We start from the raw sequence: 13,020 nt of genomic DNA on the forward strand, positions 1-13,020 counted from the left end.
GCTGTTTCAAATATGTAAAATTGCACCACCAAAATATTATCAAGCGCAAAAACTAATGTCTGTAGAATTAAAAATTGTTAGCTAGAATGTACGTGGCATTAGCTCACTGGCAAAAAGAAAAAGTCATAAACCATCTCAAAAAATTACAAGCTGACATGTGTCTGCTACAAGAAACCAAATTATCAGAAACTGAACACAAGAAGTTAAAAACTCAACATTTAAATCAAATACCTTTTGCTTCATATAACTAAAAAAAAGAGGAGTCTCAATTTTGATTAGTAAAAAAGTGCCACTGAACCCACATTAACTGACCCTGAAGGATCCTATATTATTATTAATGGAACAATAAATAACAACAATGTAACAACAATTCCTGTGTCTTTGTTGCTCCAAATAAATAATTAAAAAAAGACATTTACCCTGAAAGATAAAAGTAAATAGAGCCAAAGAAAAGGGAGTTGGACTGTTTTCAAGTGTGTTATGATCAGAACACTGAATCCAAGATTAAATACTGCTGCTTGGACATTGTTCATTAATTTTCAGTCCGTTATCAAGCCAAATAGTTAAATACTTGTTGAAATGGTGCGCCGAATCAGGTTAAGTCTTTATTACATCTGCAGAGTATTGAAATAACTCCATGTTTTATGAAGCATACTGGATAAAAATTTATCATACCGCATAATCTTCCTCTGCAATGAAAAGGTTGTTGAGTGCTTCATTGACTGACTTGTTGTTGTGATTTTGGACTGACCGCAGGTACGGTTTAACCAAGGGCAGCTGCTTGACCTGCAGAGAGAATTAGAAAAAGAATATGTGCCACTAGTAATTAAACATCTCCCTTTCTTTTAAATGAGACATACCCATTAACTTAGCACTCAAAATAACCAACCAAACTAAAAGAGCAAATTAATTTTAGAGCAGTATTGCACATTCATTCATTAATTTATTCATGAGCCACTTCTCCGGGGTCGGGTCGCGGTGGCAGCAAGCTAAGTAGGGCACTCCAGACGTCCCTCTCCCAAGCAACGCCCTCCAACTCCTCCTGGGGGATCCCAAGGCGTTCCCAGGCCAGATTAGACATGTAGTCCCTCCAGTGAGTTCTGGGTCTACCCCAGGGCTCCTCCCAGTTGGCCGTGCCCGGTAAACCTCCAAAGGAAGGCGCTCAGGAGGCATCCTAATCAGATGCCCGAACCACCTCAACTGGCTCCTTTTGATGCGAAGGAGCAGCGGCTCTATTCACAAGCTCCCTCCGTATGTCCGAGCTCCTCACCCTATCTCTAAGGCTGAGCCCAGACACCCTACAGAAGAAACTCATTTCAGCTGCTTGTGTCCGCGATCTCACCCTTTCGATCACTACCCAAAGCTCATGACCATAGGTGAGGGTTGGAACAAAGACTGACTGGTAAATTGAGAGCTTTGCCTTCCGGCTCACACATTATCACACAGTATCGCACTTATTCACATGTATTAGTAGACTTCAGACATAGAAGTGATATTTTTTTTAAATATAAATGCCCTGAAGAAAAACATAGTTTTCCCCTTTCCACAGGGAGGTGACAGCACAGAATCAGCCTCTAAAAATGGTCCTGGTTAAATGTAGGGTTTAGGGTCTGCGGTGGTGTAGCGGTCTAAGCATCGGCTTTGTGTTGATGCAGTTGCCCACTGGGGGCCGGGGTTCGCGCCCCGTTCTCGTGAGATCCGACTATGGCCGGACTTGACGAAGCAGCAATTGGCAACGCTGTCTTCGGGAGGGGGGCGCAGTCGGCTTGTGTTTGTCACATGAATAAGTCTCTGTGTGTGTCAGAAAAAGCAGTGGTTCGGCCTGGATTCGCCTTGTCACGAAAGTGGGGAGGTGTCTCATTCGAGACTGCCAGCCGGAGAGATGCAGTTGGCAAATGCATGCACTACGAGGGTGGGTGTTTGAACTAAAATAGGGATTGATTGACCACTAAATTGGGAGAAAAAGGGAAAAATAAGAAATAAATTTATATATATATTAAAAAAAAAAGTAGGGTTTGGGGTCTTACTCCAGTACAACTCAGCCAGGTGGGGGTGTAGTTTGAGATGGGCTAGAACTGTGGTCTCCCGTTTGAAGGGTAGACTCCATCTCTGCACCACTCCGCTGCTTCATTTTCGCTGGATTTTATTTTATGTTTAAGGTGTGTATGATGCACTGCAGTACTTGTTCAGGTGACAGCATCTCATAGCTTAAGTTCAGAGACAATCCTTTATCAAACTTATATTCTGCGTGGATGCATTTTGTTTCACTGTGGAAATTGCTTATGACTCGGTCTTAAAAAAATTTTTTTACAGGAAGTGGCACTGGCTTATACCTTTGTGAAGAAGTTGACAGCACGTGTGTGGTCCAGTCTTGGAGAGAGGACAATGAGCAGGTCATTTAGTAGCAATGGTTTGAACTCCAGGTAAAACTGGGTGGCCTTGTAGTACAGCTCCACATTGGCCACCTGTGATGAAAAACAAAATTGTGTTCAGACATCTAAAAGTAACCCAAGTTGCAATCAAATACCAAGCAAATCACATCACAAAGACTGGCCTTTTCTATGCCTACTCAACTGTAACTGGTGATACAAGAACGAGATCACCTTTCTGACTTGTAGTCCTCCCATGTAAAATGATCTGAGCAAAAAGATGTCTTTAGGGTTGATCAGAAATCCACCAGCTGGGGAGTCAAGTGAGTCAACTAGTTAATAAAAGAGGCTTGCAAGCATGACATGTATCAGGTGTACCTTGGTGACAATGTCTTTGAACTGGCCCTCCTTCCAGGCATCAGCGGGGTGGTTCATCATGGTGATGATGGCATTGTCATACTCCTCATACTTGTCATACAGGAACACCAACTCTGCCCACAGGTGGGCTTGCTCTGCTGCCCTCAGGACCTGGTATACATGCAGATAGAGGTCTCATCATTAAAGCCCATATTTACTCGGGCAGGAGCGACCTGGAGGTGTAGTTGCAGAGAGGGTAAAGAGGTTAGGGCGACATTACCAACTCTCACATAAGCTCTGCTCTCTAGTCTGTCTCTCTAGTCTTAGACTGGGACAGGCAGGCATTCAGAACAACAGTGGGTGCTTAATATAACATCAGGCCTCGTGTTCAGCACAATGATCAAGTCCCCCGAGCAAACTAACGACCACTCCAAACATCCCAGCTGCAATAAACATGTAACAAAAAGTCCCACAAAGTTTAATTAGTTCATCTGGACACAAAGTTTAGTGTCACAAAAAGAATACTAAGGCAAGCAAATCCACAAGTGCATCTCGATTCACAAATTCAAATCCAATAATTTAAATGCTTGTTAAGGCGCTGCAAATATATCAGTGCTAAAAATATTAAAATATATTCAATCACATATAAATGCCATATTTATTTATCGTATGGTTTACATAACATGACAATTTTTTGAAGATGAAAAGATATAATTATATTTCTGCAGTTTTGCATTTAAAAATCTTAATGCAGAGTTGTGTGTCATAGTATTCATCTTTTTCCATTTATATCAATCTTTGTTAATTACATACTTTTGTCAGTTGTGATGCAGAATTCCTTTCATAATATTTCAATGTTGTAAAATATGTGTAGGTAAAGGGTATAAGGTGGCAGAACTTACCATTGTGACTTCCAGAGGTATTGGACATAGTTTGACACGGCACCAATTATGATAAATTACTCCTTGAAAAAACAAGTGCTATTGGTGTTCTCAACCAACCTAATCTTTCCCATACGCTCAATCCAAACACAGCACAAAATATTACTTTGAATCCTTTGTATTTTTAAAAAAGGATACTCCATCTGGCTATGTTGAAATTGGAGCTATGACTATTTTATGACTGTCAGCGTGTAGCATTTCTCTAACTTGCCTTTGGAATGTTGACACGAGACCAGAAGAGCTCCAGGTGCTCCCTCATCTTCTGGGGTTTGAACTTGGAGTAGAGGATGGCCAGCTCAGTGAACATGCCCATGTGAGCACGCTCCAGGCCCAGGGCCGCCTCCAGCATGGTGATCAGCTCCTCAAAGTAGCCACGGTCCTGAAGGAACAAAACCAAACCAAAAAAAAAAGAAATAGAAAGACAGCTGTAATTACATCAACCCTTCAAACAAGTAGAATAAAGGAAGTACATATTAGTTAAGAGCCTGTGTCCTAGATCTGCCATTTGAAGGGAAAAAAAGATTTGCATAAATGGCTATCTATTGGTACATTTATATATCGGTATATTTTTTTCACTTATTTTATTCTTCAACAATGGAAGATTGACCTTCCATGTATTCTCTTTTTAAGCAACGTCCTACCCTACATTCACACAGCTATGCATATATATTTAACCTTGAGAGCTGCCAAGTATAACAAAAGGTACTATAAGTTACCATTACTAACATAATGGTTACATATGGAGGAAGACGCAGAGGACAGGAAGAAATGGAAACGGATGATCCGCTGTGGCGACTCCTAACGCGAGCAGCTGAAAGTAGTAGTAGTAGACTAATGTAATGGTTTGTCAGTGGCTAGGTAGGTTACTAAAACCATCTCATGCAATTATAACTTGTCTAATATGTGCCGATTTGTTACTCTCTTAAATGGTTCATTTGATTATTTTTTTTCATTTGTTGTGTTGTAGTGTTGTTATTCCATGTTAAGTACACTGAGAGAGCCACGAAACTGGAGTCAAATTCCATGTTTGTGCAAACCTACATGGCCAATAAACATGATTCTGATTCTGCGTACCTGGTAGTAGTTGATGAGCTCCTCCAGTTCATCGGCATGGACGACAATGTGCAGGCCACACATCTGGGCTAGACGGAACTCCTTCCCATCCACACAGGCAAAGCACACCTGAAAAAAAAAAAAGGGGGAGAGGGTGCAGAGAATATAGCCAGATAATCAGTTTTACCATTCACATTTATTCATTTCTATTTTGTATTTCTTCATGAGGTATTCATTTCTAATTTTTATTTCTTCACGAGAGAATATATACCTTTCTCCTGAGTGTTTCTCCTTTATTCTGACTGGTGGAGATTTAAGCGGTACAGAGAAAGTTCTGATCCAATTCATTCCTTAAACCAGCTGGGGTACATGGGGGTCATGGTTTTTCACCCAAATATGATGGATTTAACTCAAGACACGACCTCTGGGCATGGATCTGATATAGCCATAATTTGGGATGTAATGCAAGGAGTAACGCTTAATACGAAAAAACATTGGACAATTTCAAATTCTTTAATTCCATCCAAAATAATCTTCGGAGAGAAATTGTAGATACAAATGTCAAACTGTGTTTTCACAAACTGTCTTTCTTAAAACCTCGCCTACATCTACGATGTGGTTATCAACCAAACAGCACGAACTCTTCCTGCAGAAATAAATGCCATGTGTCCATCATTAGACTTCTGATTCTGATCATTACAACAACAAAGAAAAGATTGTATTCCTTCTAGATAGCACCATTCTGCCATACTCTTTTCAATTAAATTCTCAATGCTAGCAATAGCTATTCTATGTACATGGTGACTGACCTCCTTCCAGGTGCGGGTGCTGTTGGCCTTGCGGGCTCCATCCACGGCGGCCTGGTACTCCCCCAGGTGCACCAGAGTGGAGGCAAGTCGGCCGAAGTTGGACACATTGTTGTAAAGAAGTTTGGCTGCCTCATACATCTTGTCATCATAGCAACGGTCACCCACCTAAGGAAGAGGAGGAAGAAAGGATGAGAATAGACAGAGATAAACCTGTAACATACTTAGTGACGAGCTTTACTTTGAAATAACATGTTTGAATGTGAATAAGAGGAAATGGCTGTGTGTGTGACTGTGTGTATGCCTGCTTTCTAGAGCTTACTTGTTGAATGTGAGCATTATTGGGTCCATTGATAAACTCCTCCAATTCAGCTAGGCGATTAGTCTTGGCCAGGGCGAATATCAGCTCTGTCTCAACATAGGACTCACGGGCTTTCTTACGGGCCATCTGGAGGAACTTCACGAGGTCCTCCCAGTTACCTGCATAAAAGAGCAACTTATCTGTTTTAAGAGTACATCAGTGAGTCTTCACCAAAATCTTCGGCAGTCCATCGAAACGATGATAACTGTGATGCAGGTTAAGCTCGGCAAGCACACCTGTGGGCCATCAGGTCCACATTAGAGCGACAATATCGTCCACATTTGTCACAGACGAATGTTGTTTGAGTTGGTCTGTTATGTCTTGCATGGTGGACCTTATCATAGGCTTCTCGTCTCTTTTGTTCAACAGCTGTTCTCGACTGCCTTATTGTGGAGCGCCATCTCTGTCTGTCCGGCGCCACTGTCTCCAAGTTGAAGTCATCTATGCCACAGATCTTCATGTGGTGCTTGAGCACATCTTTGAAGCGTAGCTTCCGGCCTCCCTGCTTCCATTTTCCCTGAAACAGCTCCCTGTAGAAAAACTCTTTTGGTAGGCGGTTGTCTGGCACTCTTCTCACGTGGCCAGCCCATCTCAGCTGGGAGGCTGTTATTAGGGCTTCAACACTGACAGTACCAGCATGTCTCAATACTTCCACGTCAGGCACCTTCTCTTCCCATCTGATTAACAGTAGCTTTCGCAGATGACGAAGCTGTACGCTGGTGAGCTTCTTGATGTGGCAAAATATGGCTTCAGAGAATCCAAATAATATCATTCATTCATCATCAGCCGCTTCTCCGGGGTCAGGGCGCGGTGGCAGCAAGCTAAGTAGGGCACTCCAGACGTCCCTCTCCCAAGCAACACCCTCCACCTCCTCCTGGGGGATCCCAAGGCATTCCCAGGCCAGATTTAACACTTAGCCCCTCCAGCGAGTTCTGGGTCTACCCCGGGGTCTCCTCCCAGTTGGACGTGCTCGGAAAACCCCCAAAGGAAGGTGCCCAGGAGGCATCCTAATCAGATGCCCGAACCACCTCAATTGGCTCCTTTCAATGCGAAGGAGCAGCGGCTTTACTCCGAGCTCCCTCTGGATGTCTGAGTGCTGCACTCTATCGCTAAGGCTGAGCCCTGACACCCTAAGGAGGAAACTCATATCAGCCACTTGTATCTGCGATCTCACCCTTTCAGTTACTACCCAAACCTCAGGACCATAGGTGAGGGTTGGAACGAAGATTGACTGTTAAATTGAGAGCTTTGCCTTCCGGCTCAGCTCCCTCTTCACCACAACAGTCTGGTACAATGTCCGATTACTGCTGATGCTGCACCAATCCGCCTGTCAATCTCCTGCTCCACCCTACCATCACTCGTGAACTAGACCCCGAGATACTTGAATTCCTTCACTTGAGCTCCTCCAAGTAATAAAAAAACAAAAAACAAAAAAATCAATACAAGATCAAATTGAATAAGGTTAAATCATCGTTATTTTTCATTCTTGTATGCATTTTAAGACTGGGATAATGGACATTAATCTTTTTTTCAAGATCCTTTTTCAAGACGTCCATTTCTTTGAGTCAATATCCAAGAAAATAATTTCCTGAGTGGATCAATAAAGATCATCTTACCACTCTGTGCAGCTGCCTGTCCCACCTCCATATAGGCCGAGGGGTCATCTGCCTTGATGTAGGAGTCAATGGCCTCCTTCACAAGACCCTTGTGAAGCTGGGCTTTAGCCAGCTGGCTCCACACTGGAGGCTCATTGCAACGCTCAGCAAACTCATACGCCCGGTCGAGGTTACCGATGTGCTCAATCAGCACCTAGATACAGTGTGGGAGAGATGTTAAGATGAAATTAAAACTGAAATAAGAAAATTTGTCCACCAATTATATCCAACCTATGGTTAAGGGTCTGGCCCACGAAGCACTAGTTTGTCTTAAAATCCCAGACATGAATAAAGTTTCTGCAAGTGTAAAAAAGGCTTCTGAGAGTCTTCTCAATTCTTTTTTGACCTTTTACATCAACCAAAAGCAGAAAGTCAATGAGTTGTCCACTGACCTGCACAGCAGAAGTGTTAACATCAAACTTCCTAAAGATGGCGAAGGCCTCTTCGAAGAGTTCATTGCTGATGGCAATGTTAGCGATGTCTGGGGCATCATAATTGTCCAGACGGTTGATGTACTCCATCACACGGGTTCGGTCTGCCTTAATGGCTGTCAGGATCAGCAAGTTCTGAAGGTTCCTGATAGAACCAGGACAGAACAGAAGGAAAGTCTAATTTTATATGTGGCTATATTGCCAAAGTAAAATTGGTAGTATGCATCATTGCTGCTGTATATCATTAAAAAAAAAAAAACAACTACGTTCCGTTTCGTGAGTATGGATAGGCCACCAAAATAAGCTCCAAAATATCATAATACTTCTTCTTTCGGCTTGTTCCCTGTTTCTCAGGGGTAACCATGGTGGATTTTACAGTTTCCATCAGTACCCTGTGAGGGCACAGCACCAATGGTGGCCATTGTTAACCTGGGCCTTGACTGATCTGGTATGGAGCCTTGACCGATCTGGTAATGGAGCCTTGACCAATCCGGTATGGTCCTGTCAATCCACATACTGATTTGGCAAAATTTTACATCGGATGCCCTTCCTGACACAACCACTAAACCTATGGTTGGGGGCACAGGTAAAGTGCCCGAAGCCATCCCAGTATTCATGGACTTGCGCCCATGCCTGTCGCCAAAATATCATGATACACAAATAAACAGTGAGGATAAATGTGCATCAGAGGATAGAGGTATCCTTATTTCACCTGTGCTCACTGAAGACAGAGTTATCCAGGACAATCTTCTCCAGTAGCTCAATGAGTTCGTTAGGAAGGTCAGCTGTCATGAAGGCCTTGACTGTGACTGATACTTCCTCTGGGTCCTGGGTCTCTGACAAGGCTGTCTGGACAACCTATGGGGGGGGGCAGACAGACAGAGATTTTCAAAGTGATCACCACAAAGGTGAGCAAGCTAAACAACAGAAAAAAGAGGTATAAGGGTCTTACCTGGTCAATGAGGGGTCTTCTGTAGGGGTTGCTCTCCAGCAACACACTTGCCCACAACTCAGGGTTCTTGCGACGGACCAGGTAGCGAGACAGACTCTTGAACAGGGAGTTTTCATTGCAGACCTACAACATGTTACACAACAAGGCGCAGGATAAGGGACAATAAAAAAGAAAAAAAGTAGTGGCATATTTTAGCAGTAATCACACCAGAGGTACAGTTTTATGTCATTATGGGGGTGAAAATGATTCAGCTGGTGCTGGTATAATGTAGGTATTAACAGGGGCTAATTCATTTAACATTACAACAAATAATGTGTAGATGAGTGTATCTTCTGAAAAGGCAACTTCAAAAGTAGTGTATTCAGCATACATAAAAAACACAAGTAAGCAATATTGATGGCCACATTGTTCCCTGATATCTATAAGACAGCACAGAATCTAATTATTTTTACATCGCATGATTGGTCATTAAAAACTTTCCGTTCTGTTGAATCACTTCACTGAACAATCAAAAATGCTTGATTGAAATTATCTGCAGAATAAATGCAACTGTCATTTAATGACTGAAGAAAAACAGTTGACACACACAGTGTGGTTATCCTAACTGTGCATTTGTCAAAGCCAGGAAGACACCCAAACAGTGCACCGGCCAATTGAAGAGAGGAGAAGGACAACAGCTGCCTAAGCGTAAACCAGTGGGGATTCTGTATGTGGCGGGAGTGGCGGAAAAGCTGAGACGCGTATTTTCAATACACCACATCTCGGTTGTTTTCAAACCCCAAAACACACTGCACCAGAAGTTGGTCCACCCCAGGATCGGGTCCCCTGGCACAAACAGAGCAATATAGTGCACGCTGTTAAGTGCCAGAAGGATTGCAGTGACTTATACATTGGGGAAACTAAACAGACGCTGGCCAAAAGAATGGCACAACACAGGAGAGCCAACATGTCAGTCCAGGACTCTGCAGTCTACACCCATCTACAGGCCGGTGGCCACTCTTTCAGGGATGAGGATGTGCATAGTGAATAGTACACATGGCCATCAAAACTCTTGTTAATAGGCATACCATATTTGATCATGAAACTGGTCGTTGGTTTCGGTCGTTATACATCTGTCGCCATCTTACAATGCTGTGATTGCAACAATCCCTAATCGTCTGTGACTAGTACACATGATCGATGGTCACACCCATATTTGCATATGAAAATGGTTGTTGGTTTTGGTTGTTAGGCACTGTATTGTACTGTGTTGTTTATAAGGGGTGGGGATACCTGCAGTCAGTTTAAACCGAAGATATCACTTAGTTGAGTGATGACACGTATCTGTCAATAAACGTTGTATCCAGATGAACTGATTCAACCTTCTTTGATTTTGTTACTTGGATTATTGAGCATACATCAAGACACCATACAGTCCCATTTCAACATACAGAGGAAATGTACTGATGTGACTGCAGGACATAAGTTGCTGATGTTGTTCAACATCCCCCCTCATTTAGATTTACATAGAATTAATTCTCACATGAATAAGCTCCTGGTCGCACTGTCCCCTCTCATAGGCCACACAGGCCAGGTGGGGGTCTCTCTTCTCACAGTACTTGCCCACCACGCAACTGTCGTAGTAGGGGTTCTCCCTCAGGAAGCGTTCAGGGTTGTTATTGCTGTCAATATAGATCTTGGCCAAGGCATTATGGGTAGCTGGCTCCTCACATCCTTCATGGATACGAGCCTCCAGCCAAGGTAGCAGAAGCTTCAGTCTAGATGAGAATGCATGAGAAAAAAAAAGTGAGGATTTCACACAACACTTCTTGAATCCCTTTATGTCAAGCCCTGACAAAAAACAAACTTTACTCAATGAGGTTTGGGTAAAAAAAAAAAATCAGTAATGCCTTTAAGCAAGAAAGTGCTGGCCATACAATTAAAACTGTGCATGGATAATCACTTAGCAGTCCTGCTTCTTGCCCTACCTATTTCTCTTCTCCACTTCTGCCACCAGTTCATCAGTAGAGAACTGCCCTCGAACCACCATGATTAGGTTCTTGATCACGTCTTCAGCACAGTCCACATCCAGCAGACCTCCAATAACTACTGGCAGCCGGCTGGGATTCACCTGGAAAGAATGAGTTCTCAAACACTGCAAATAACCTGTTTGGATACGTCTCATTTCACAGCTGTATCGTACCATCTTTAGCTTTTCTGCTTTTTAAGGGACAGTGAGGCAATCCAATCTCCTGTGTTGTTTATCTTTTGAAACGTTAAGAAAGTTAACACTAGAGCGACTGGAATTTCACCCCTAACTAAAATCATCATGGGCGGTCAAACTGACAGCCGGTTTTTAAACTCTATATTCTGTCAAGATAAATATCCAACTGAGATATTAATGCATAGTATGTCTGTTAGGGAACGACTGACACCAAAATTAACATTTTAACAACTATAATAGTATTTTTAAACAATTTAAACTTCAGAGACATGGTCGAACTTGAATAGCAAAATTGAAAAAGTGAAAATATTACCTGAAAAACAAACGGGAAACACATATTGCTAATCTAACAAACGTAACAAGGCCTATAAAACATAAAATGTAAAAAAAGAACTGAAAATAAATATTGAAACAGTCCCAAATAACAACCGGAACTGAAAAACTACTAGAACGACCATGGGCCATCAAAATGACCACCAAGTTTGTCAAGATCATGGTTGTCAAGATAAATACCCAATTGAGATATTAATGCATTACATATGTTAGTATGTCTGTTCAGAAACGACTGACACCAAAATTAACATCTTAACAACTTTAATACTATTTTTCGAACAATTTACAATCGCCGCTGTCAAACGCCTGTAAATACTGTAATGCGGCGGTGGTAGTCATGGTGTGTCTGAAACAGTGTCTGCAACCAGAGATGTTGGCAATAATCAAAAATCAAATTTAGACTATTACTCTGCACTGGAGAATGATACTGTGTTTCTAGGACAGAACAATGAACTTCGCGAAGGAAATGATGTGACCAACACACGTCAAATGACATGACGCGCACAATCATGCGCAAATTACGAGCTATCTTTTTGACAGCTCATGGTCGTTTTAGGTAGATCTTATCATAACTTTTTTTTTGTGCAATTGATCTAAAACTAATTTTAATGCAAATATATGCAATTTTAGGAGCATTGAGGGAGCGGCACATCTATATGTATGTATGTTTTTTTAACAAAGTTATTAAACTTTGAAAACCCAAATCCATCAAAATGACGACCTTGGTCACTCTAGTGTTAAAGGGCACAAGGAAAGGAAGATACAAAAAAACATGCTTTCTGGCCAAAAAGGAATTGATACCATGCCATCTCTAGGCATAAGAGTCCTTTGCTAGTGCGCAGGGCTGTGATGTACCTTCTGAACATAGATCTCAATGTACTTCTGCAGGCTATTGCGGTAGAGGTACAGGACCAGGTCATGGACAAAGTCAAAGCGGTCGCACACAATGATCAGAGGCAGCTGGTCGGTCAGCTTAGCTTCCTGGGGAGAAAAAAATTCTGACATTTATACTAGCTTAAAAACTAAGCTATGCCGGAAAACATTCTGTAAAGAAATAGTTGTTTAATAGAAATAAAGACATTTTTGTCCATTCATCAATCACAACTGTAGATTTGTGTAGATGGAAAGGCTACATCTGCACAAATGTAATTCTATTTCTGCACCTATAAACCATAAGATTTAAGCTGTATACATTGTGCCACTAATCCATGCCTCGGAGAATTTGAATCAATAAGGTGCATGCTTGTATGTTTTACATCACACTCAGACATAAATCACAAAAAAAATTAGTTCATTTTGTATCAGAGTTACTGTTATGAGCCTATACTGATCCATTCTGCACCTTAAGAAAGTTTTTGACACGTTCAGGATCGTAGCAGTTGCTCTCCCGACAGATCCTCTCCACCTCTTTGATCTGGCCCGTCTTACACGCAGCCTGAATGTACTTGAAGTGGACCTCTGGGTCCTGGCTGAAGTTCACAATAGAACCCAGGAAGTAGAACAGTCCTGGAAGTGACAATAAGCAAACATAAATGAAATGTAAAACTAACAATAAAATG

At 42.1% G+C, this 13,020-nt stretch overlaps 1 protein-coding gene across 2 annotated transcripts in view; it reads right to left on the bottom strand.

The window, feature by feature from the left end:
• LOC130116125 (clathrin heavy chain 1-like) overlaps positions 1-13,020 on the bottom strand; it is a 50,857-nt gene that overhangs the window by 7,943 nt on the left and 29,894 nt on the right. For both annotated transcript variants that reach the window (XM_056284074.1, XM_056284075.1), the window contains exons 14-28: positions 12,804-12,967; positions 12,317-12,442; positions 10,893-11,035; positions 10,448-10,682; positions 8,926-9,048; positions 8,686-8,831; positions 7,935-8,118; positions 7,504-7,696; positions 5,849-6,006; positions 5,530-5,694; positions 4,742-4,849; positions 3,879-4,046; positions 2,748-2,897; positions 2,334-2,465; positions 676-786 (exon numbers count right to left, since the gene is read on the bottom strand). In XM_056284074.1, the coding sequence (XP_056140049.1) occupies positions 676-786; positions 2,334-2,465; positions 2,748-2,897; positions 3,879-4,046; positions 4,742-4,849; positions 5,530-5,694; positions 5,849-6,006; positions 7,504-7,696; positions 7,935-8,118; positions 8,686-8,831; positions 8,926-9,048; positions 10,448-10,682; positions 10,893-11,035; positions 12,317-12,442; positions 12,804-12,967 (2,306 nt within the window). The remainder of the gene's footprint in view (positions 1-675; positions 787-2,333; positions 2,466-2,747; positions 2,898-3,878; positions 4,047-4,741; positions 4,850-5,529; positions 5,695-5,848; positions 6,007-7,503; positions 7,697-7,934; positions 8,119-8,685; positions 8,832-8,925; positions 9,049-10,447; positions 10,683-10,892; positions 11,036-12,316; positions 12,443-12,803; positions 12,968-13,020) is intronic.

The sequence above is a fragment of the Lampris incognitus genome, chromosome 7, assembly GCF_029633865.1.
Source record: "Lampris incognitus isolate fLamInc1 chromosome 7, fLamInc1.hap2, whole genome shotgun sequence".
Classification (NCBI taxonomy): domain Eukaryota; kingdom Metazoa; phylum Chordata; class Actinopteri; order Lampriformes; family Lampridae; genus Lampris; species Lampris incognitus.